The following is a 26,787-nucleotide window of genomic DNA, read 5'->3' on the forward strand; positions in this document are numbered from 1 at the left end:
ACACTCTCTCTCTCTCACACACACACACAAACACACGCACACACACACACACACACACACACACACACACACACACACACACACACACACACACACACACACACACACACACACACACACACACAAACATACGTTACTGTGTCAGTGTGTCACATGAGAGGATTAAAACCTCATGTCAGAGACAGCTTATGTGTCAACCATGCTTAGTGACAATGAAACATATTACCCAGGTTTTATTATCCATTTTAACTCAGTCAACAAGCAACCGGGCAGCTTTGCTGTGCTGGGGAATAAATTGTAATCACGATTTAGTGCAATCATGACGTTCACTCCTGGGTAGGCGGGGCAACGTCAAGAAGAAACCAATAGAATTCGATTTCTGCTTGATTGACACCCGTGTCGTCGAATCAGGGCGGAGTTTATTGCGATAATTCTGCCGTTGGACCCTGGCATCAGAGTTTTTATAGTACTGACAAATATGTCGGCCTCTGGGAATCTACTGCTGCCTACCAATTTTATGGATACATGAGAAGTACACACGCTTGGGACTGTGTTTATTTTTTTTTCTTCTTCTCCCTAACTTCCGTGTTTGCGGAGAAGCCTGCGGGGAAGTTAAAGAAGCTAAGAGTTAGTTGCGCTGACTGCAGCTAGCCGAAACCTTTTATAAATTAGCCTGGGAGAGCTAACGTTAGCATTTGAAAGCAGGACAGATTAATGACATGTCGGGATAATAATAATGGATGTGTCGAGGTTATCCGTGCTGATTTTTCACCCCAAGACACACTAAACAACAAGGACTGGGACATCTTTCTGCTAAAGCCCTCACAGGTGAGCTGGATTGTTAGCCTGCTGCTAACCAGATTAACCAAAGAAAACCAGTGTGCTTAGTTAAAATTCACCATGTTGTGGATTTGTCTGAGTAATAAGGTTTCCACGTTGGTGTGATGTTAATTCTTTTTTAATTTGCTCAGTAATATCCTTTGAGGTACTGCCGGTGTGCTGTCTCCACCCTGCTTTCATCATTATGGACTCGAGATAAAACAGCCATCTCAAAGAGGAGAAGCTGCCATTAACGTAACACCAGCGTTTTTTTGCACCTTAAAATCGGGTCTGCATGGTTGTTATCGTCCTCACTGAGCGTCCCCACCCCGGCTTCAGGACAACCCACTCCCCAGTGTGGGCTGGATGGCTTGCACACAACGCCATGCCATATTCCGTTTCCTTACATTTTGCCTGGGAACCGCTGCTTCGCTTCCCGATAATAACACCCAGAAGTCATTGCACCATTACATGTCCACGCCGATGAACAGATTGGATCCCTAATTGATCGAGGAAATTATTTGGCGTAATGTGTGAAAGCGTTCACACTGTCATATCACAGCCTCAACGCTGAATTGTTAGATTTTTAATCGGGGTTTGGCTTGTCGTTCTTTCCGTGTTTAGGAGGATGGCAGGCACACCTTTTGCCCGGATGAATCACATCTTATGAGCTGTCAAACCAAGCGCTGCTGGGCCGTGTGACTCTGAATCAATTCGGGCTGGCGTGTTACTTACTATAAAGCGTTTTATCCATGCATTTTAGACGCCCCGTACGTCTTCCTTTCTTACACCACATTATAATCCAAATGGGACTGTCATTTCTTGGAAATTAGCTTGTTGGTAATACTGGGGGAAAGCCACAATTGTGTAGGTTTGATGCATGTGCAGCTCGTCCTGCTGCCGTGACTGCAACGGGCCATACACACCCAGGCTCTATGCGTGGAAGTGCTGGCAATGCTGGAGGCTCCTTTAGATGTAAGAAGGTGCCATCGTGTCTGTGAAGGGTTTGTAACATGCACAGTATTGGAGGGTAGAGAATGTGCCTGAGGAAGTGAGGATTCAGTGTTATAATGATAAAGAAGATAAGAATTAGGTGCATTGTCAAGCAGATTTACACATAGGAGGTTTGCTTGTTCAGTGCATCTGTAATAGAATAAAAGAGGGCACAGTGCACCACTAAAATACAATATGTAACATGGTTTAATGGAAATTGTCCTTGGTCAAACAAGATTTGACTTATTTGAGAGTAATAATGTAAACCAAACATTGTCATTTTAAGATGAATTGAATGGTTTACATTAATGCATTAAATTTGATAATTTTTCAGCATGTTCTAAGCAGATTCGTCCTTTATTTTTTTGGAGTTTATATTCATGCTACTCAGAGGTAATGTGAAAGAGAAACCCTCTTTACTGTTGACCTAAACGTGCCTGCTGTGGCGACCTGTAAAGCTCAGATGAATAGATCAATAGCAAGTAAAATCTTAAATTGCTGCTAGTTTGCGCTGTAGTATGAATGTGTGTGTTAGCAGACTTTACACATTTCCTCCAACACCGAACACTTGTCTGAGCCTGAAACCCAAATGTACGCTTTTTTTACATTATTTTTGTAGAACATTTATTCTAAGGGTTTCTACTTTAAGGCAAAAAAAAAAAATGGTTAGAAAATGAGTGTAGACCATTTTTAAGGCTCCACTGATGAACTGGTTGAATATATTGGCTGATATCTGCCCTGCATGAGACTTCAGCTCATAGGCAAATAATGTAGCATGCACTGAAGTCAGTAGCTGATGCATATCTGCTTTGACACATCAATTTAATCCTGTGATCTAGTATAACTAACTGATTCAGAATCGAGGTTTATTATTGGGCAGAAGGGGTCACCTGTTGGACCAAGTCTTGATTTTGTTTCATGGTCAAAGGTGAAAGAAAATTGTCAGTGGGGGAGTCTTACACTGTCTCTGGGAAAGACCAGCGACATGAAGTTTGTAAGATGTGTCCCAGTGACATGTCAAGAGGAGGGTCTATAACAACATTTAAATACATTAATGCTTATAGACAATTTGAAAAACAGACATCAAGAATTACCAAGAGGTTCAAAAAGCTGATTTTGCAAATGGCTCAATTGTTATATAAAATAAAGAAAGACATGCACATCCCTAAGTGGATGCTTGTAAAAACAAATAGGTAAATAGAATCAAAAAAGATCCGTACAAGTCTTCCAAGTCAGAGGAAGAGCCCATTGGCTCGAAACATCACTTGTTTATAAATCCTTTAAACGGGAGCACCTTGGTGTGCAGATTTTTTTTGCTTCTTTATATTAATTGTTTTAAAAACATCAGTATCCGTGCCCTCATTTTCATGATTTTTGCACCTCTTTTTTAGGCTTACATGATTTAAAGGGTTTGCCCAAAATCCCATCATATCTGCAATCATAGGTTCATTCTGCCAATGCCAAATAGATAACTATTTTATCTGTTATTTGGTCAATTCATCTACACACACATAAACTCAATAATTTTTTAAGAAGATAGTGTTTCATGATTCTCCAACTGCAGTTTGATTTGACTTTGGATTTAAGCATTTTATAGCCAATGACAGCTTTATATGCACACAAACAAATCCTATTAATACCAATAAAATAATATTGCCAAACTGAGAGATTGTTTTTTAAGTTTTCAGAGACAGTGCATTTCATAACATTACTGTAAAATACTTCCTGAATAAGATTTGTGGGATGTGCAGTTATAATTGAGGTTTTAGGAGCGTACACAGCACAATCTCACACACACGTCTCAGAGTAGTTTCACTACAATTTGTGACACACAGCCTCTACCCTGTAAAAAGAGAGCTCTGCGCTTTATTCAAAGTATCTTCGCCTGCATGCCAACAGGAATATTGGAAAATAATAAATTTTCAGTTGGCATACAAACAGCTTAGAAGGAATGTTTTTTTTTTTTCAGAATAAGAACCACCAACTGAATAGTTTGAGCATGTTTATGTTGGCATTTTATTTTACTGCCAGACGATTGTTTCTCCCAGGGAACACAAAAGGTTTCCATGCCGGTGACTTCAGGGAAGCGGGAGGATTTTCCAGTTCTGTTAAACCTGTTTCTGTGAATTCCCTGTCAGCTCTGACTCTTGAAGCTATTATGGGGTCTCCAAATGTGCAGCTAAGAGGTCACCAGTTAACTACACTGTCAAGTGTTTGTTTTTTTCCCCTTTTGAATGTGCTCAAATAAGCGGGACGAGGGATATAATAAGCAATTGCCAATACAGCCTTTGACTCATTTTGATTTAAAATCAGTGACACCCCTGGTTAGAACAGATGCTAATCTTTCATTTCAGCCCCACTGGAGACACAGTTTCTTAGTTTTCATTTGTGCCAGACTCAGGGGATGCTTATGGGAAGGAGACCTTCTGTCAGAGAATATTGTCCTAATTTTCTTCAACTTTATAAGGTTTGAAAAGGCAATCGCCCCCAATGAACATCAACACAGGTTGAGCCGAAGGCAAAGGGAACGCAGGAATGAGCAGTTCATAGATGAATGTTATGTGTGTTCAGAAAGGGCATCAATCATGGTCTGACTCTGAACAGGTGCACTCATCTGCTTATTGATTGAAAGGTTAAAGTCTTGAGTCCATAAGGTGAACAGCAGAGTACAGGTTCTCAGTCTCTGCATGTCTGAGTCTCTAATTCAGCTGTGACAGGAGGCGGAGAGGCAAGTGACACCTACACTCAGACTTGTTGGTGTTCTTGTTGGTGACGAATACAACACAGTGTGTAACTAGATGGTTTTCCTGTGGAGGTTCTTTAATAGCAGAAGCTCAGGGATGTGTGCACTCACTACTCTAACAAACTCTTAAGTTTTAGCTGAAATGATCCAGTGAGTTTGTTTTGTTTGCATCCTAACCTCTAAGGCTTATACTGGGGGGTATCAGAACATCCATCCTGAGATTTATCCCATACCATTTTTCTCTTTCTTATACCTAGACTTGAGTATCTGGAGATACTGAGTAACCATGAGATACTGGTGTAAAGAAAGCATTAAAAAATATATTGCTGGAAAAACAATGATTGCTGACATTTTGATTAGATTACACCCTACCTTTCCTTGGAGCCGCCCATACTTGTATTTAAAGCAGTTTTCACATCTGCAATCGTAAAAATATCTAGATTACTTCATGAGGACTGCTCCTGAAATTCTCCTGACCTGGCTGTTCACATATGCGCCTCACAGCAAGAGACGGTGGGAGTCTCCTCAGGCAAGACATGACTTTTAAAAAAACGATGAGGAAATATAGCGGACATTTTCCTGCAATACAACGCTATAATGGGAAAATCTCTTATATCAATGCTATGCGTAGTTCAACAGAATCAAATTGTCAACAAAAGAGCGGAGAAGAACATAATGGTGAATAGGCCATATTGCAGCGGTTTAATCACGTGCATGGAGATCATTGGTGTCGTGCACAGAATATAACCCTCACCACCTCCTCCCATTGGCTTGAGGTGACTTCTCCTGATTATGTCCTGCTGCGTTCTCACATCAGCTCACTCTGACTTTCTGTGGAAAAAATACTAGGGGTCTGGCAGGAGAAACCCCGAGTGAAAAATTTGGCGGTTTGCATTCACACATAAAGTTCAGGAGTATTCTGTAAGTGTTAAAGCCCTATATGAAAAGCTGAGCTCCCCGCCCCCCAGGGCAGACAGGAAAAAAATGATACATTGCTTTCAAAAACTTGCATTAATTTTAATAGTTTTCTTTTCATTGATAAAATCCTATCAGAGTATGCCTACACACTTGTTCTTACCAAAAGACCTTTATATATTTTTCCCAGTAATGTTTTGCACTTGACTTCTTTAGAGGTCAGCCATGAAACTATCATCAATTAAAGTCAAAATGTTCCTCTAATTGCTGCTCCCACTCTCTTATTAACTCATTAGCACACTTGTTAACATCCTCTCCTTTTGCACTCCCTCTTTTTTAAATTAGTTACAAAGTGGACCACACTTATTTGTTTTAACTTATCGATACTAAAGGTTCACCCTTTTTATAAATGTTATTAATTTATTTAACAGGGACACAAGCAATGAACATTGCTTCATATGCAAAATACAAAGTAGATGCCATGGTTGCAGGTGTCTTTGAAGCCCCTGTCCCTGGCAACGCTTTTGGGATTGTCAACAAAGGAGGAAAGACGTTATTACAGAAGCTACGTCGGTACTTGACAAATCAGCAACTTTTAGCTCTGCTCTCTCTGCCTGGATAGTCTCTGATCCAGAAAGTAATACCTCCCACGCAGGGATTTCTCCTAATTTTTCTAGTGCTGCAAAATATGAAACATTAATCTCGATCAGGATTTTTAGCTTTTCCCAATAAAGGGAAATGAAAGATTGCTACATTGAAGTTTAAAATGCATGCACCGCTCACAGAAAACCTTGCTGCATATTTAATCTAGCACTTAATAAATTAAAGATTGATTGAGATGTTTTGATTTCACTGCAGTCTTAATTTGCTTAATTTCGCTGAATGTTGTGCCTGCAGTCCAGAGCAAAAAAAAAAAAAAAAACAACAACAGACCGAAACGAAAATCAGACATACAGAGGAAAACAAGCGAGAGCTAGTCCCCCTGAAGAGAACAATAGCAGTTTTTGGAAGTACGTATGTCAAGTGTGAAATGACGAGTGAAAAATGCAAGAGAGTCTGCTCTAGAGTCATAAAACTACCGTGTTCAACCACCGGAAAAAAACACTACACACTTCTGTATGATCATTATTTTGCTAACAAAAAACAATAGCAAAACACACCCGTGTGACTAATAAACCAGTATTAGAAGCTGTGAGAGATATTTTTATGGGACTATAACCTATCTTAAGCTTTGTCAAAACATGTGCCTTCATGAATGCGAGTTCAGCTGCCGCAACGGTAGACTCCACTCATGATACGATACGAGGACGATGTTGGGCTCACACACCAACACTGTGACTACAAACTCCACATGGCGGAAATCAGAACTGCACAGAAACTGCACGTTGTGGACTTCAAACCTTTTCTCCTGCTGGTTGACCCTTTAAAACAGACGTGTGCCTCTTATAGATTTGTGTGACTCATTATTTATGGTAATTTAGTACCAGTTTTAGTGTCTGAGTTCCAGACAAAGTTATTGGTCCCTCTGTAAAGTTCCTACAGTGTAAACACCGTGAAACATTTGTCCTCCAGTCTTTTGGCTGAGACCGACTCTTCTCATACAAGTTAAGGAAGTCCATGTTTCCCTTATAATTGTTATCCAGCACCGGTGATTGTTGGAGTTTGTTTAGTTACAGCTCTCAGTTTGATAGAGTGCAACCAGAGCTCTGACTGTACATACAAGGCTTTTAATTGTTCTTGCAGTGTCGATTGACTGATTGGAAATAAATCTGTAGAGGATGTGTACACTCTTTTACCAACTCACCCTTCCTCTGTTTACCTTGTAGGTGCAGCATCCTGACCAACCATCAGGCTGGATCCATATGTTTTTCACCCGTGATGATCAACATTTGTATTACATCCGTTGGATTTAAGAGTGTTCAGAAATTGGAGAAGGACCCAAACAATCCTTGAGATAGAAATGGCCCTGGGAGTCTTCATCCTCAACACATAAAGTGCACGCTTTTTCATATTTCGTTGAGGTTATTTTTGCTCTGGAGAGTCTGAACCCTCGAAGGGATTGTTGCAAGAGGGCGTTATCCAAGCCTCAGTGCTCTCCGCTGGGGAAGGAAGCCGAGGGAAGGCCCTGGAGAAAACGGCCTTGGGAGGCCAATAGTTACATAACTAACAGTCCAGTAAAGGAGCAGAACAGGGAGGGAACTGAGATGTTCTATGCGATCTGACTGATATATCAGATATGATGACTATCTATTCACGCTAATCGTAGCTCTTTCTCAAATTATTTCACGTACATGGATACTGATGGATGTTCTCCTGGGTTTTCCCTCACATGTTTCGGAAAGAACCCCTCTATCACTTCCTGCTTTTTGTCTTCCAATCACATCCCCGGTGCAACAGGCAGGTGAGCTGGTCTGAATCAGCCACCGACGGGGTTTAGGGATGCCCCGACACAGGAAAACCAGGCTGCTCCACTGGCCCGCTTACAGACTCCTGTTTCTAATACGAGTCCTGGACTGAAAGCAAATTGTCTCCTTCTCTGACAGAGAGCAGGAGAGAGGGGTTATTGTTTTTTTTGTTTGTTTTTTTGTTTTTCAAGACTTTTTCTCACATCAAATGTTGATCTGCCAGTGCGATAAATCAAATTTCATTCTCCAATAGCACCTTCATCTGCACTGCTTCTCTGATGAAGAGAGTCACAGAGGAAGAAAAATAGAAATCTCAGATTATTTCTTTCTCTTTTTCATTTCTTTGCAGTTGTTCTAAAACAGGTCTACCTCTCCTTACTCTGGTACCTCACTAAATTGCCAGTTATTGACCAATTCAATCAAACTGCATCAGTTAAATATCAGACTTTTGGCTCATCAGTTCACCTGTCCCTCAGTTTTAGACTCTCACACCACTGAACAACTAGAGGTAATTCTGTGTCTGCAAAGTGGTCTCCTTATCTATTTATATTTTACTTTTAAATGTCATCCATCTTTCGTTAATTGCACTATTATTATTATTCTTTCACCAAGCCTTTTATTCACACTGAAATAAGCAGAACATCTTTTTAAACCCATAAGAATGATGACTTTTATATTTGCTTTCGTACGTAGTTGATGGAATCATTGAGTAGACGAGATTCAAACTGGTGGTCTGAATTGATCTACAAGTCTTTAAGAGATTGGCCGGACTCCTATTCCTCTTCCCATCAGTGGCTTATTTGTTCATCCCACCTTCCCACCTGTTTTTTGAGCTGACAGAAAAACAAGGCCTTTACATGAAGAGCGACCTGTAAGCTTCTTTTAATCTGGAACACACACCCACAGAAGATCAGGATTGACCTAAGAACCCAAGAAAACAAGCTTCTTCTACTATCTCCGTGTTGTGATGCACAGGAGTGTGTTTGTCTGTTTTACATAAAGGACCCATCATCAACTGTCATATTTTTATTTTTTATTGCTACTCCATCGCCTCTACCCCAAATACCCATCAATAGACACTTTAAGAAACATTAAGCTCTGAATGAGATATCTCTTGGAGTAGTAGTAGCAGAGCAGACAGCCACACAGCAAGTGATGCCAGGTGGGAGTAGTAAGAGTGGAGGGCGGGGTCCATCCTCCTCACCCCTCCCCCACACCGTCGTCCCACCAAGCAGACCGCTGCGACCCTCCCGCTACGTCCCGGTGTCGGCGGCCACGTTCTTCCTGGTTGGCTCCACCACGCTTTTCTTCTGCTTCACGTAAGTGTCGCACACACATACAGGCCTGATTATCAACCCCAAAAAATACCTCACACACTGAACAATAGATTCAGTGAAACAAAAAAAAGATAATAGAGAGAGGCTGTAATCAGGTGACTAGTCGGCCGTTTTTGCCAACAGCCAGTGTGTATGAAAGGTCATGAGAGGAACAAGGTTTTCAGGTGGTTTTACAGTTAAGAAGTTTAAGTTTAGATGCAAAACTTAAAAAACAAACAGAATAGATGTTTATTGCCATTTGCACAGGTACGGGACAATACAGGTACATTGGAAATTTTGTGTGTTTTTCCCTGAGTCAGCTTCTACAAAAAAGTTAAAATTATATATAAAATAGAATAACATTATAAAGAAGAAAAAAGAGTAGAAATAAAATAAATAAGTTGTAGTAACAGCTAAGTAAATTAAAATAAACTGTATTAAAGCAAATATATAATACAAAAAATAACAAAGGGGAACACTGTACAATGAAATGAAAATATAAATATGTTTTCTTGTGACAAAACCTGAAAACAGAAATTTGAACTGAACAGTTTGTTTTCATGTATAAACAGACTTTTCAGGCTTTCAGCCCCCTGAGTGTCTCTGACAGAATGCTAAGTCAACGGTGTTATAGACTGTCATCACTAATCTTGCAGACGCCTCGCTCTGGTGTGTGTGTGTGATAAGGACAAAATGTTGGTGAGCGCTGGAGTGTGTGAAGCAATGTCTGTCGGGGAAAAACGTGTACAATGTTTAAAGTGAGAAAGTCAGATTGACAGGTGTGTGTGTGCATGTGGGTATCTAACAGTGCTCCTATGTGAGAAAATGTAATGTGTGTGTGTGTGTGGTCAGCGTGGTGGGCAGTCAGCTCTGTGCTTCAGATTAGCGTGGAGAAAATAGGCCAACATCTGTCACCCTGACAAAAGCCCATCATCCAGACTCTCTCTGTTTGTTTCTCTCCGAGTCGGCCTATCGTCACTCTCTCACTCCCTACATGATAACAAAGAAACACCATGAGGGCCATAAGGCTTACAAGGATTATTTAATGCATTTTTTTGCCGCCACTGACCAATGAAACGTTTTGATTCAAACTGTGACTTAATATCTAACATTTGTTATTCCTGCCGGATAACCAAACACTGTTTTGACTTGGATTAGGGATGTTCATAGCCACTCATTGTCCTGTGGATTAAACAACATTTTAAATTCAGGCAAGCTATTCTTATTCTGCTCAAATGTAAACTTATCTGTACTTCCTACTGATTTTGGTGTTATGAGCAACTGTAGCAAACAAATTTCCCCCTGGGATTAATAAAGTATTTCTGTTTCTGAAATTGAGAACAGTATATCGAACACGGCTAAACGGGTGATCACATGCAGTGTCAGCAGGTAAATTATGTCAGGCTAATGTTAGCACCGCCAGCCTCCGGTCCCCCCTGCAGGTTAATGTTCACATGGGAGCGGCTTTGGCTCAGTTGGTAGAGTGGGTTGTAGGGGGTGTAGGGGTTGAAGGTTGGAGGTTTGATCCCCAACACCTGCAGCCACATGTCCGATGTGTCCTTGGGCAAGACACTTAACTCCAAGTTGCTCCTTCTGCTTCATTGGTGGCGTATGAATGTGTATGAATGGATTAGTTACTTCTGATTGTCACTTTACATAGAAACCTCTACCATCAGTGTGTGAATGTGTAGGTGTGACCTGCGGTGTAAAAACACTTGTAATAGTTTAATAGAAGAGCGTTATAGAAGCTCAAGTCCATTTACCATGCCTGTCCCTAATGCAGCCACTGATAAAAACTGATGTAGTCTGAGTGACGTCACCCATTGGTTACTGAAGAGGTGTTTTGAAGTCCATTGATGTTAGTCGACATATTGAAAATGCTCTCTCAACCTAACTTGTGGTGAACCTAGTAAGAGGCAGAGAGGTAGAGCTGATCCTGAAAAAAGCTGACAACACGTCCGGGCGTTGTCAAAATTAAATTTGCACAAACTAACCAAAATCAATATAAGACACTTACTGGATAGTTCATACAAAGGTCTTTAGGTAATTCATATATTTTTGACAAATGTGTACCACTATTTGTGTTGGTCTGGGGTAGGGCTGGGCGATATATCGAGTTTCTAAGATATATCGAAATATTTTCAATCGAGATAAAGGGTAAGACAATATTGACAATATTGTTAATATCGATATAGTTCATGTTGCATTAAAATAACGTTTTATACGTCTTCGGTAGAGCTGCCAGTTCACCTATTTCTCATGTCACTGTCTCTCCCTCTTCACTCTGCTCCTCTCTCTCTCTCTCTGAGCCAAACTCAACAAACTAAATGGTTAACAAAACACACAACTGTGTTTACTTTGTTATGCATAAAATTAATTGATTTCACAAACAGGTAGTTTATTTTCATGTACATGTTGAACTTGTGCAACTGACTGTTAATAAAAGACATATCGATATATATCAAGTATCGCCATTCAGTGAAAAACTAATAAGATATTAGTTTTGGTCCATATCTCCCAGCCCTAGTCTGGGGTGGAGTCGGGGGAAAAAGGTAAAAACTCCTGCATTAATCCATATAAAGAAATTAAATAAATAAAGTAGTCTGAAAGTTTCCCACAATGCACTTTTTCATCCTGATGAGAAACATTTGCTTATAAACAAATGTCTTTTATTCATGAGTCGTTTTTAAATCCTCAGATTACAATTGAACCACAGAATGTGAAAGAATCTCGTTATCGTTCATCCTCAAGGTGTTGAGGGCTTATCTTCTGCGTTTGTGTTTTAGGTGTCCGTGGCTGTCGGAGCGTTTCTCCGTAGCCGTGCCGATCTATAATGGAGTCATCTTCCTGTTTGTTCTGGCAAACTTCTGTATGGCCACATTCATGGATCCTGGCATCTTCCCCAGAGGTGAGTACATATACTGTTTGTGTGTTGCTGACCTGCACTGTGTTTACATTGCTTCATTTTTATCGTTTATATTTCTTGATATATGATTCTATTTTTACAACCTTTTAAATCGTTCTCTATTCAAAATGCCTTTTAAGGTTTAATGCTTTAATTTTATTCAGAAATTGAACATGAAACAAACACTGAGGTTGATGTTTCAATTAACGGTCGATATGAGTTGTGTGGGTTCATGTTTGTGTCTTCTTTTCTCACTCTGTAGCGGAAGAGGACGAGGACAAGGAGGACGATTTCCGTGCTCCGCTCTACAAGACAGTGGAGATCAGAGGGATCCAGGTCAGGATGAAGTGGTGTTCAACGTGCCGCTTCTACAGACCGCCGCGGTGCTCCCACTGCTCCGTCTGCGACAACTGTGTGGAGGTGGGCTCACACTCACACATGCATATATCAACTATGTTCTTCAAATAGATTATATCAGCTGCTCCCTGTCCATTAAGAAAAAATCAGATTTTAAAGCCAGTGCAGTGTAGATATATCTGACTAAACTTTATCAGCAGTATGCCTTGAGGAGTGTGGGTAATAATCTGATGTGGCAGGACAGTTTGGGTGGATGTTAGAGAGCCTCTCTTCATCCTTTAAATGAACAAAACACTGACGCTAAAACAAGCAGCAGCACTTTAGAGACATTATACATTTGCTAAATGTTTCTGTAATGTACGCAAAGTGATTCTGGAAGGCTTCTAGTCCTGAGGCAGCACACATACATCGTTCTCCAAGTGAGTGCTTAATTGATCAATCAAAATGATCGGGCTATAAATAGTTGATATCAGTGCATCAAAAAACTATCTCAGTCTTTGAAAAAAGGAGTCAATGATCATTATCGTTTTATTTTCTTTGAGAATTCTATCAAAACGTGTATTATTTAAAAAACCGTCAATGGAGACTTCTGCACGACCACACTGATATTAAACATTGCAGCATAGGCTTCAGAAAAAAATAAATAATGTGATACATCTCAGTACCACAGCTTGATTACAAGTTCAAGTATTGAATAGAAAGCTTGTCACATTAGTCCTGGTTCATTGATACTATGCGGGAATCATGCGCACGACCTCCAATCACCTTTTATTGTGAGAAATATCTGTTGTGTTTTTGACACTTCTGTAATATATCTTACAGAAAAGTCTTACACAAAAATCTTAACCTTCTTATCCATTTTTCATGTTCTGACAACAAATAAAAAGATGTCTTAAATCGATAAAAAGCACCACAAACTTCTAGTACACTCCTAGAACGGTAATACAGACCTACCCATAATGATTTAGAGTAGCAAACCATGGGGGGAAAAGAAGCCAATCAAGGCTAAATTTAAGTAAACACATTTATTTATCTGGCTAAACACGGGATCACAGCATCTAAAGTAAATCAATGTCAAACAGGTTTGCTGAGTGTGTGCAATCATTTGATCGAAACATCAAACATGCCAGAAATTCATATGTACGACCGATCAGGAGCAGCTGATCAGGCTGTGATCTGCCTTCATGCCTCAGTGTATGAGGGTCATGACTACCGGTAGTGCTAGTCATCAGGCCAAAATTCGGCCCGACTTCAAAATAAGATGTACGACTCTAAATCGGCCTTAAACCACACAGTGTCCGCTCAGCTTTAAGGGGACCTTTTTTGGTAATTTGCTAAAAAAAAAAAGGTTCAGCACCTCCCCCTCAAATTCCCACTAGTGTTTAAGAAACAGAGATCTTTATTTGAGTCCTTCTTGATGTTAATTAATGAAACTTAACTTCAGGGTGAAGCTCACATAGTCTGACATGTTCAAAGACAAAAGGAAAGCAACTTTTGTTACAACAGTCAACAGGAGTTAAAGTCAAGTATCAACATAAATAATTAAACAGTTATCTCTGAGAGTTGGGCCACTTCATATGGTTGTGATGTGAATGTAAATTGCAGCTTTGATTCCCGGCTGGATGAGAATGGATGAGAACAGCTGTTTTATGTTGAAGTTGCTACTCTAGTTTTTTTTTTGTAACAATGCCGTCTTTAAACATTTATAATGCAGGACTTCGACCATCACTGTCCGTGGGTGAACAACTGCATCGGCAGGAGGAACTACCGCTACTTCTTCCTCTTCCTCCTTTCTTTGACGGCCCACATCATGGCCGTGTTCGGCTTCGGCCTGCTCTTCATCCTCTACCATCGCCAGAACATCGACCGCCTGCACGCCATCGTCACGTATCCTTGTAGCATGTCTTTTTGAATAGTCCATTTTAGAAAGTCGGTATGGTTCACTTACATTGTCACACCCTGCAAGTTCCACCATTTCTTCAACGGGGTCTAATTGTTGTATCAGAATTTGATTCATTTGGATTTCATAAAAGTCTCTCCAGTCTTTAAACAAATGTTAGTACATAATTTGAAATAAACACAAGGTAATTGTGCCCTGATGAAAAGGTTAAGTGCCCAGTGAACGATGAGTTTTCCTCCCAAATCTACCTGCATCTCCCAATCATTAGCACTCTTTAAAGGCAGGGTTGGTAATTTCCTCCAGATCCACTTTTTAAGATTTTGGTTGAAATTGTCTTTAGGTCCTGACAGAAATTAATAACTCATGTTCTCTGAAAAAGCTACAAAGAACATCCGTCATCTGCAGCAGTTGTAAGTCTGTAAAAACAACCAATGTCTGCCACGAGGTACCAATCTGATGAACCAATTACGCCTCCCTGTCTCCCTGCTCGTTCTCTACCTCTTGCGTGTTCTAGCCCACACTGAAAGCATGTCACCGATGACAGAGTTTATACTGAGATTACTTACCGCTGAATGAGACATGAGACGACGCAGTTTCTACACAATGCAAGAGATGAGCTGAGGTCTGCTTCTGGAGCAACAGCGCCCGTGCATGTGAGTGAGGGGCGTGGCTTTAGAGGGAGCACAGAGGGGAGGGGGTGTAGACGGAGCACTGAGGGAATGCTACTTTCAAAATCATGCTAGTTTATTGAAAAGGACAAATTAAATGGCTACACTCTTGAGTTCACCTGTCATCTTCTACCCTCAATTCCTGAAGCTTTTCAACACCTGGTCATGTTGCCAAATATACTGACCTTGCGACAGACTAATCTGTCTCTTGCAGAAAAAGCCTCAAAGTTTCTGTTTCTGAACACATCAGGTACAATGGGAAATAAATGTAGGGTAGTCTAGTGGTTAGTGTGTGCGTCCCATGTACGGAGGCTGAGGTCCTCTAGGCGGACAGTCCAGACTCCGACCTGTTGATCCTTGATGTCATTTCCCACTCTCTCTCTCTCCCCTAGATTTCTGACTGTCTCATCCGTCCTGTCTATAAATAAAGGCATAAAAGCCCAAAATAAACCTTTTTTAAAATATTTAAAAAAAATCCAAACATCTAACAGATAACCTTTTGAAGTATTCTCTGTGGTCCCTCATCTTTCTGTTACAAAGACTCCTTGACCTGTGTGCTCTCAGGCTGGCTGTAATGTGTGTCGCAGGCTTGTTTTTTATCCCTGTTGCTGGTCTGACTGGTTTCCACATCGTGCTGGTGGCCAGAGGCAGGACGACCAACGAACAGGTAGGAAACAGATAAATCTTACGTTCAAGATTAAAAAAAAGAGGACATGGACTAGTAAAAGATACTTTATATTCGTCTCTACTTTCTTTTTCCAGGTAACGGGTAAATTCAGAGGAGGTGTGAACCCATTCACAAATGGATGTTGGAAGAATGTCTCGCATGTCCTCTGCAGCTCTCAGGCACCCAGGTGATTCATTTGGCCTCTTAATGAACGATTCCTGTCTCTGTTTCATAGCATTACATAACGTTACAAAGGCATGTCTCCAACTGTAACTTATAAACATTCCTCTCAGACAAAGATCTAGATATTAGTCTAATTTATCTGACATGATAAGTATAAGAATAGTGATGTATTAAATGCTCATCGATTTAATTTTTCCCTAACTGACCACTCAAGCTTCTGGTGTGAACTCCCGTTTGAGAAACATAGGGCCGGTGTACCCAGACTTGTTTTTTTGAGGGTAGGATTTCCAGGTCTAGAGCTGCAACTAATTACAGGTCATGATTCCTTTACATTGTTTACATATTTTTTTTCTCAAGTTTTATTGAATAAAAGCAAACATTAAGTATACAGAGCAGTTTAATGCAGACTCAATGGTCACAGTTGAAGGAAGCACAAGTGCTGCAAGACAACTATTGTAACCTAGCAACAGGAAGCAACGGTGAGAAGCGCTCTGAAATTGAGGTTGTAGACGCTGCCAGGTGCCGTTAGTGGACACAGGCCCTTCTGCGCAAAAACACCAAGGCAGATTTTTTATTTTTTTGAAAACCTGCCAAAGTTGCACTGCTGTTAAACAGCATGTTAAATACTCGGTTAGTGTGTCAAAACATTGAAGAAAGAGATTCTAAAAACTGTCCCTGTGATCCCTGCAGGTATCTGGGCAGAAAGAAGTGTGTGCAGAGTGTGTGTGTACAGCCTCCTTTTCTGCGGCCGCAGCTGACAGAGGCCCAGCTGGCCGCAAAGATTCTGGACAACGGCATCCAGGGAGACCTGCACCGGGTAAGATCAGTAGGACCGGGCGCTCAGAGGGACAAACTTACCGAAGTGTCATTAAATACACCTGTTATATATCACCATATCTGATTTAAGTTTTATAGAAAAGGATTCTCTTTTACATGTTGGTAGATGGATGTTATGCAAGTGTGCTGTTTTCATTCAAATCTGTGCCAGGTAGGTTTGCATATAGGCAGGGCCAGATGGCCGCAGGTAGTTTAACGGCTGTTTGAAATTCAAAAGCCAGAAATCTGGTAAGGTCACATGAGTAAATACAACCACAACTATCAGTGCAGACAGTCTGTAATGCTGCTTCACAAAGAAGACAGAAAAACAAGACAGAGTGCAGCGTGGGTTGTGTAGGTTCAAACGTAGTTAACACTCTACTAACATTTAAGGTGTTTCTGCAGCTGAGACATTTCCTACAAAGGCAGAAGTTACACCTTAAATCTTACACCTAGCTCTGAGTAGGTGTAAAGTCCTCTGTAAAATACGGTTGTCATGGTGATGGTTGTGAAAGGTGGGATAACTTGGAGGATGAGAAGGAGCAGAGAGGTTAACTGGCTGTGTCAGCAAGGTGTTCACCGTGATGGATTACACCCCTCAGAAATAAATGATGACTACTGGTTTGTACTCCTGCTTTCAGAGATAATTTCCTCGGTCTAATAACGTAGTACAGTTAAATTACCTTTTGTTGTAGTTGAAGACGCCGCTTGACATTACTGTAATGTTTAAGGTTGAAGTTTATTTTGTTGATAGATTTCATAGCTTAGGCGGAAAACAGGAGTCCACCTTCACCGTCTCTGTGAGCTAAAAACTGCAAACTGATTGACTGTTGTTGTTTATTTATTTGTGAGATCAGTTGTTAGGTCTTGTCATATGGGGTTGAATATGGTCAACGTTCTTTAATTGTAAGAGACAGGAATTTTAACCCAGAGCTAGATCTTTTCTGGTGGCCATCTTTCAGTCAACAATGTGACTTCTTGACTTTGATTTCGTCTCTGTCTTCTCTCTTGTTTTCAGTCCAAGTCCAGTCTGGAGATGATGGAGAGCCAGTCGTGTGACGCCGAGCCTCCTCCTCCTCCGAAACCGGAGCTCCGCTACCCCGGAATCACCCGGGGGAACACGGAGGGTAACCCCGCCAACCTCCTAATCCAGCTCTTTGACTTTTACAAACAATCTGTACTTGAGCATTGTCTGAAACATCTCTCTCCCCCTCGTCCTGCAGAGTGCAGTCTGCTGAACAAAGCCCCTCCCACTCCGACCATGTACAAATACAGGCCCACCTACAGCCCCGGCAAGAACCACACAGCGCTCACACATGCTTATGCTAATCAGGTAACACACACACACTCACACACACACACACACACTCACACAAATCACAGCAAGGTACTAAACAAGGACAATAATCATCAAAACTCATGTTTTTTTTGTTTGTTTTTTTCTTTTTGATTTCCTGTCGACCATCTTGATTTGGTTTCTCAGTGGCTTTCTGTTGATCAGTATCAGTAAGTGATTGTTCTGGAAGCATTTTTTTCCCTCTCTTGTCACGACTTTGTGTCCGCTCCGCTGTGTGCTCGGGATGTGGGTAAAATACTGTTTGAATACGTCTGTAACTGTCAGCGATATGTCAGTTTGGACCAAATAAAAGAAACAACAAGAGTATAAAACGGACGCAGAGAAAATTAATTTGGTTAGTTTACATCAAAGCCTTGTTTGGGTAGAGGTCTTCATGGGTCTCAGGACCCTAAAACAAGAAATCAGACTCCAGACCCAGGTCTATGATGTTCTACAAGATCAAGTTAAAATCGATCTATAAAAATCACAGATCTATTGACCTATCTAATATGATCACTTTTGCAGCTAAAAAGCTTTGACTTCCATCTTTAGCTTGTTGTGTTGTTCAATGTCGTCATTGTTGTTGTGGTTACATACTATTAAACATGCAGGCTGTAGGGGTCAGCAGGAATCGTGCAGTGGGGGATGGTTGTTTCCATAACCCTGTTTGAAAATGATCTAAAATAGAATCAAGGGATGACCCACTCTGACTCTTTAGGTCCGATACCTGGGTTTTGATCTGTTAGTTTTGACCTGTGAAGACCTCTAACGCCTTTTACAGTGACGCTGGTTCCCCCTCAGTATTTCTACCCACATCTGGTTCATCTCCTCACACCTGTCAGTCCAGCTTTCTGTGCCGTTTTCTTTTGTTTGGGTTTTCATTCATTTCTCTTTAGTTCTTTTGTGTGTTTGTTTCCTTTTCACTTTGATTCCTCCTCCCTGATTAGAAACGTGTCTCCTGTAGATTCTTTACAAACATCTTGTTCCCATGTAGCTCAGGTATGTTACCAAATTCAATTTACCGTCAATTTTTCCCTTTAGTACTGTCCTGCGAGTGAGTTTTGTTCTTTAGTTTTGATGTTTCAGGCTCTTCATGCTGGTCAAGTATCGACAACAAACACATCTTGATGCCTCAGATAAAGGCCGACTATCGCCCCTACAAATTAAACTGCTTAGATATGAGACCACTCAAAAAAGATCAACTTGTTTCTGTCTTTTCGTCATTTATGGCTTTGGAGATGGAGACGAGCAGTGTACAAGAAGTTTAAGATAAACTTTGTTGTCATTGCTTCTTATTAAAGCACATCAACTGATACTTAACCCTGAGTGACAATACAACATTGTTATTCATAAACCATTGTAATCTACAGTTTTCTCAGAGCATCATTGCACCAAAAAGAGGAATGGAAACCTTAAAATATTTCAAATTAAAGTGGTTAGAGAAAGAACCAATGAAATGAATCTTATTTTAATGTGTAGACATACTTTTAATCAAGGCCTTCATCAGGATAAATGATTGACAAGTGATGCCATCACACTGGCAACACCTGTGATGCCGGTCCAGTAACTTGGTTGAGAGCTTGGTTTTAAGATTGTAAACTGCAGAGACTTTGTTTCTCAATTTCGTTTTGTTTTAGATCTTCTGTAAGCTTCATGAAAGTTTACATGTTGAATATAAAAATATTTCTAACATTAAAATGAACCACAACAGTATCAGTTCTTCCAAAGCCGGCGCTGAGTTGTTGTGTTGACATGTCACCACTAGAGGGAGCTCAAGCATTGCAGAAACTCAAGGTGAAGCGCCCACATTGCTCTTTCCTCCTTTTTGCTCAGCTTCTTGTTTCTTTTCCCTCTCTCTGCCCTCCTCTCTTCACCCCCCCTCCCCCCTCCCCCCTTCCCCCTCCTCCACCTCCTCCCCCTGCCTCCTCCAGTTAAGTCGAGGGGAGAGCGTTGGCAGTGCCAGAGATTCCTCCTCCTCCACCTCCTCCCTCCTCCAGTCCAGCCAGCAGCCTGGTTTCCGCTCCCAGCCCAGCCTGGACCGCAGGGACACTTCATCGGACAGAGTGGGAGGGGGAGGAGGTGGGGAGAGAAGGGAGGCAGGGAGAGAGGTTGGAGGAGGGGGTATCCCCGGCTACACCCTTGGCGGACGCTCCTATCCTTCCTTCTCCGACCCCACCGTTCTGTCAGGAGTGGCGTCGCGATCTTCAAGTTCCACGCACACCTCGGCAGGTGCAGCACACGTCTCCGAGGCAACAACCACTTCCACCAGTTTCAAGAGCTTAGCCAATCAGACCCCACCGCCTCATCACCCGTCACGTAACGGGAGCCTGTCATATGACAGCTTACTGGCAGGTGGGGAAGACTTAGCCAAAGGGGTGGTGGCTGGTTCAGCAGCCCCTGAGGTTCCCTCTGGTAGACCCTGTACGCCAGCATCAGGTGGCTACACCTCCCCCTTCCTGTCGTCGCAGCAGAGAGGAGCCGAGATGCACTCCCAGACCTCTCAGTCGCCCCACCACCACCACCGCTCAGCCCACCAACACCATCACCCCTTCCTCCATCGCTCGTCCTCCTCGACATCCTCCTCCCCGCCTCCTCTTCTAGAGAGGGAGCGGATGCTGGGAGAGCCACAGCCTGGCGTTCATCCCCCATCAGCCAATCTAACCTCTGCTCCCCCCTCCTCTTCTGCCCCGCCTCTCCCACACCATCATCATCGCCACCATCACCACCACCACCACTCCCATCATCACCACCACTCATCCACCTCCCGCCCTCCACGCTTTGCTCCCCCTCACGCACCGCCACACCACGCTTATCCCTACCGCACCCGCTCCACAGACACCCCACTGGGCTCCTCCTCCACCTCCACCACCCACCCTCCCCGCTCCCCGCATCCTCCACCTCTGGGCAAGTCACTCTCTTATTCGAGTGCTGCTGCCGCCGAAATGCAGTACAGGCTGGTCCGAAAGGCCTCTGCGTCAGCTGGAGCGAATGCAGCGGGGGTAGGAGGAGGTGGAGGGATGGGAGGAGGAGGAGGAATACAAGCTCCGAAGTGAGTATGAGTTTCGCCTTTTGTCAGGACGACTGGTTTGCTGCTAACCCTGAAAAAAAAACACCCGCCCGCCTGAAAAACCTGACTACCTGATTGACTGCTCCTCCTGCTCCTCTTCCCTTCTCTCCTCCTCCTCCTCCTCCTCCTGACAGATTTCCTGTGAGTTCCTCCTTCTTCTCCCTCTGCTTGTCTTGCATTTGTTTTTCACTGAGTACAGATGTTATCTGCATGCTTGTATTTGTCCTCCTTCTGTAAAAGGCTGAAGGCACAGAGTGACTGATTATTATTATAATACAGCAGCTGAATAGATGTGTATAGAATAAACTGATCAGATTCTGTCCATAGGAAACCGCAAAGATCTAAAGAAGAAAATTGAGTTGCCTTTATTGCACTCAGAGGACAAATTAGGATGTAAATGTAGAATACATCAATCCAGGGTTTGCAAAAGTCTTGGCAGAAACATAAAATACGTGTTTATATAATAGCCTGTAACAAATGGATTCAGCCGCCTGATCTTACAAGTGACGCCAATTTGAATGTGGCTTTTAAAATGCATTCATTTTAGTGTCCAGCAGGGGGCTTCCGACCTTTTTCCAGGTGCCAAATAAGTATCCAAACTGAAACAAGAAAGGGAAAGTCAGGCGTTTACTTACAAAGCTGGCAACTGGGTAACCTCACCCCCACGCTCCCCTCCAGTTCCACCCCTGTCTTAAAATATGATCAAGGTGTCAACAGCAGAAAACGTCAAACAAAATCCATGAGGTTGTGTCCACTTCCTTCTTACAGTTTATGGTCAATATCAATGTTCTTCTAATATAAAGAAAATACATTCATATCTGACTTGATATTCAGATAATCACATCAGATATGATATTAGGGAAACTTTTCATGACACTCTTTGTGTGTTTCTTCAATAGACTGTATAAATAATGGACTGCAGAATACCTCAGCTCAAGTGAAGCCAGAAGATTTAGAGCTCCCCCTTCTGACCGTTCACAGCATAGGTCATTAATCCCGCCTCTCTTTTTCGAACCCAGTTTCAACATTGAAGTTGAAGTTTCTCTTTAATTTGATGCTGTAAAACGGTTTGAAATGCTTCTGATGATTGGCAGCTGTGTGCACCAGATAATCAGAGTACAGCAAAAACTGGGAGAGGAAACATAACTTTTCAACACTTTTCTTTGATGTTTGACTTTTCATCAGTAAGTCAAATGTCTTTTTGTTAGTGGAAGCAGCATGACCTCAATACCGCAGCTCTTCCAGCAGATCACTACTGTGCAGACTCTGCTTGCAAATTTCCAATATTTCACCTCCCTGCCCCGGGATACTCTGGTTTCATCCTGTTCAACAGGAGCAGGCTAAGGCATACTGTCCATTTGTATATACAGTCTGTGGTTTCTTCACATCCTTTGCAATATACAAGACTTTCTCATTTAGACTTTTGCATGATAATCTAATTGATTTTGTGACTTGGGGTTTGCTTTTCCACTCTGCTCAGGGTTTGCTTTGTTTGCAGATATTTCACAGCTGCATGGCTTCGGTATCCCGACTGTATATCTTCATTTAAATGAGAATGATGTGTTCACATTGTGAATGTGTTTTAAATTCAGATTTAACCAACTATAAAGGTAAAAAAAAAAAATCCAAGAATACTGGATTTTAATTTTTACCTCTGCAGATGTGACAGGCAGCTGTTGTGTGGCATTTTGTGTTTGGTCCATCTGTTTGCATGAGATTCTCCCTCCAGGCCTGATATCTTATGCAGGCCTGGAGGGATTATCGTAAACTGGCACAAACGTTAATTTAGATTTAAAGATGAAGTGATTATATTTTAATATCATGGGGTAACTTTGACCTTCTATAAAAACGTATCCACGCATTACTCAAGAAGTCATTCATTATTGGTGACATATTTCTCACACAAAGTTAATCAAAAGGATGCAAACAAACATCGGCCAATCTGCAAATAATGTGACATGCACTGATGTCGGTTGCCGATGTGTCTCTGTTGTGTCGCATCGATTTTAATGCTAGTGAGCTGTTGTACAAAACTGCTGATTATCTAAATCTTTAATTGGGCAAAAAAAGGTCACCTGTTGAACCAACTGATTCATTTTCAGGGTCAAACCTGACGAAAACTGTTGTCGGAGTGAGAGTCTGAACACTGTCTGAGAATGATCAGTGATGCAGTTTGTAAGACGTGACATTTAAAGACGAGGGACTTAAACAAATTAAATACACCAAAGCTCATTTGAAAAAAGACAGAGAATAACAAAGGCCCTGTCTATACCTTACATAAACATATATCCTGGGTGATCTGATTACAAGTGATATCATCAATGCAAGGTGGGAACAAACTCTGATACATCCTGAGGACAGCTTGAGATCCGACAGCTCAGACCACATACGGAGGTGGTGTAACATGCATTCATCCATATTGGTTTAAAAGGGAAGACACTGATGCATCCTGGGCAGCGTTAGGACCAACCTGTACCATGTAAACAATGACTCGTTCAGTCAGGCATTTATTTACATGTGAGGCAGGCAAGTGAGATCCAAATTCAAAGGAGACGGGTTGTTAATGCAAAGTGTAAAGGCCTGTACTTCAATGATATCCAGTTGTTGTCTGATTACCCAGGATGGATTTTAAAGCGAGTTATAAACAGGGCCAAAGATGTAATGAAAAAAACGTGATTAAAAGCAGCATTGATTAAATTCTTATTTCAAATATCCGTCTTTGCATTTATGAACTGCACTTCCTGTCATGAATAGAAACACACTTTATATCTTTGCTGTATTTTTCTAAAATCAGGGATGAGCTGATCCAGATGAACCATCTGAGTCGGACCAACGGCAGCCAGCCCTTCTCCCCGACCTCCTCCTGCTCCGCCCCTGCCTCTCCCTCCCACCCGATCGGCGTGTCTGCCCGGCCCGGACTGGCCTATCCGAGCTCGACATTGCTGCAGAGTCCCGCCCATAAGCCCCAGGGCAGCGGGGTGAAGAAGGTGACGGGCGTTGGGGGCACAACCTATGAGATTTCTGTCTGAGTGGCCGCTGCCCGCCTGCCCGCCCGCTTAAGGACCAATGAGAAGAAGATAAGATGCAGCCATCTCTCTTTGACATGGAGGAGAGATTAAAAAAAAAAACATAAACATAGACATCTATGGATGCGTTGAACCATATTGTCCAGATCTCTCTCCTTGTTGGCCGATAAATGTAGAGCTAAAGTGAACTGAACCCTCAGCTCCAACTTAAAAACTGCACTAAAGATGGCGGTTGGAGCCAGGACTCGCTAACTCTGGGCTGTGACAGACTTCTTTTTTTTTTCTAGACCAAACAGGAATGAGGATTTGGCAAATTTTTGATGGTCTTTTCCTCACTGTAGCTCAGCAGGTAGCACAGGTAGGTCTGGGTCTTACATTATACAAGTACAGCAGCGCAATGCGTAAACACTGCCAGGGCGAGGAGCTCGACCCCCCCCCCACCGGGTCCAACAGGGAGTTCTGGATTTACGACGGCTCATATATGCACTTTGGACTTGAGCTGCATTAGGTTTAAAAAAAAAAAAAGGTGCGGATGTTAATATGTCATCATTTTCATGCTCGCATTTAGAACACACAAGCCCGTCATGAAGACAAGATAACATGTAGACCGATCAAGATCAGAGTAACCATTCAAAGTTGAGGGCTGCCCACTTACGACCAGTGAACTAAACGTGATCAGTCGGATCAAATCAGAGCACATCTTGTTTTTACCTACGAGTAATTAAATCCCTGACATGTTAAGACAGAGCCCAGTTCAATCAATTCTATAATTCCCCTTTAATCTAATTAAAGGCCCCGATCGTCGGTTACTTTGAAAAATAGCGTCTAATAAATATAGTGGGGTGAGATTGCATTGTAGTTTGTGTTCAGGTGTTGTGTGATGCATGGAGTCGGTAAAAGCCCAGACAGGATCCCTGCAACCTGTCGTCCTCCTTCACAACCTACCTTTTCATTTGGAAAATGCACAACACGACAAGAGGTCGATAATCAGGCACTGAGCAGGATCCACTCTGGACTCGTGACAATCGACCAGTGGCGGAAAGGGGAACAATACCCATGAACTTCTCGATTGATCGATGTTGCTGCGTGATGTGACTTTTTGCCTTTTTGACCGAGGGATGAAATGTGACAATGGGGGGGGGGGAGAAAAAGACGTCATCATGCTGATTCCCTGTTTCTTTGATTCATTTGTTGATAAATTCTTAGATGTGAATACGATTCCATGTTTGTACAGGATGATGTGGTTTTAAATGTGGATTTTCTTTTCTTCTTTTTTTTTTTTTTCTAAGTGGCTGCAGCATGCACTACTATTACTTCGAGCCACTGTAGGCCGCTGTGTTCTGCTGTGTCTGTTTGAACAAACACAAAGTGAGGAAACTAAAGTGAACAAGGAAATCATGTTTTGGCCTTTTGTCGTTGATGCGGTCCTTAACGAGGCAGATTTTTTCTAGAAAATTTAACTCCTTGAGCGATTGCCTTGAGAAATTCAAGTGTTTTTTTTTATGTCACCTATTTAATTTGAAATTGTTTTATATGAATTTGTATGGAAATATAGTTATTGATAAATGAAGAGTTTTTAATGTCGACTCAAAGAGAGGTTGTGTTGTCAGAGTCAGCATAAAAAGAGCCCTTCTGATTGGTTGAAACTGAACTGTCTTATAAATAAGTTGTCTGCCCTGAGAGTCCGGTGGTGGTTATTTCAGACATTAAAGAAAGAATATGCGATTTTTCACACTTAAATGTAGCAGAAATCAAGTATATCCTCTGAAAATAACTCTGAGTCATGACTGTCTACAATGAGTGTGACACCCGAGTCCCGCTGTCTGTGATGTTTTCCAAGCCGTATCTACAGTGTGTTTACGTGGACAGGACGGCCGGCCTGCTCATCCCCTTGCGTATAAAAGTTGTTTAATTGAGGGACTAGAGAGAAGAAGAATAACATACTGTACTCGCTGATTAATTAAATATCATGTAAGCGTTTCTAGATCATGGTCATTTAGTTTAAATTTACAATTTAGCATAATCAAGAGTGCTAGCATTAGCATGCTAACACAACAATTCAGCGCAAGTTGTTTTGGTTTCATGCTGGTGCTCAAGGGCGACATCTGCTGGATCAAAAAGTCGAATATTCTTCCTTTAAGGACATCTCCACAACACATCCAATCCGCAACATGGATTATTATTATTTTATCTTTATGGAAGACGTCAAGTCAAATGTAAACACTGCGGAAAAACTGTTGGCAAGAAATGCAAGTTATTTATATTCTGCCGTTTAAGAGAAGTTAATTTCTGCTTTAATAGTTGAGCATATTTATAGTAGAGACCATGTCAGTGAACGATGAGGGCCAAAAACAAAATAATCTTTCATTAATCTTCATCGAGGTTCAATGTTCAGTTAATCTTGATATTGATTTGAGGTCATATCTCCCTATCCCATCGTAATCAGCTTTAATTATTCTGTTTTGCGTCTCGACCTCGTCGGGGGAGGTTTGTGTTTCTGTTCTCACTTCACTCAAAACCTGTCAGGAGAATGACGGCAGTATTTACACGATTCATGTGCACGTTTTTTTATTGCATGAATAACAAAAAGAGGCCGACTTCTCCGAGGTGTTTTCAGCAGATTTCTGTCACATGAAGTAGTACGTTTACATCAAAGCCTTGGAATAAAATG

General features: G+C 41.8%; 1 protein-coding gene across 2 annotated transcripts; it reads left to right on the forward strand.

The window, feature by feature from the left end:
• Nucleotides 1–440: 440 nt before the first annotated feature.
• Nucleotides 441–25,798, forward strand: zdhhc5a (zinc finger DHHC-type palmitoyltransferase 5a). Of its 2 annotated transcripts, none has more exons than XR_009675128.1 (12): nucleotides 441–828; nucleotides 7,297–9,194; nucleotides 11,978–12,099; nucleotides 12,359–12,516; nucleotides 14,168–14,340; nucleotides 15,586–15,688; nucleotides 15,784–15,875; nucleotides 16,562–16,688; nucleotides 17,706–17,814; nucleotides 17,911–18,020; nucleotides 19,955–21,231; nucleotides 23,885–24,025. XR_009675128.1 is itself a non-coding variant. In XM_061052930.1 (12 exons), the coding sequence occupies exons 2-12, from the start codon at nucleotides 9,031–9,033 to the stop codon at nucleotides 24,117–24,119; spliced, it is 2,511 nt and encodes an 836-aa protein (XP_060908913.1). In that variant the 5' UTR covers nucleotides 443–828; nucleotides 7,297–9,030; the 3' UTR covers nucleotides 24,120–25,798. The 2 variants fall into 2 exon arrangements, 1 of the variants encoding a protein (XP_060908913.1); XM_061052930.1 differs by having other exon boundaries at nucleotides 443–828; nucleotides 19,955–21,072; nucleotides 23,885–25,798.
• Nucleotides 25,799–26,787: the final 989 nt, after the last annotated feature.

The sequence above is a fragment of the Labrus mixtus genome, chromosome 2 (assembly GCF_963584025.1).
Source record: "Labrus mixtus chromosome 2, fLabMix1.1, whole genome shotgun sequence".
In the NCBI taxonomy this organism is placed as follows: domain Eukaryota; kingdom Metazoa; phylum Chordata; class Actinopteri; order Labriformes; family Labridae; genus Labrus; species Labrus mixtus.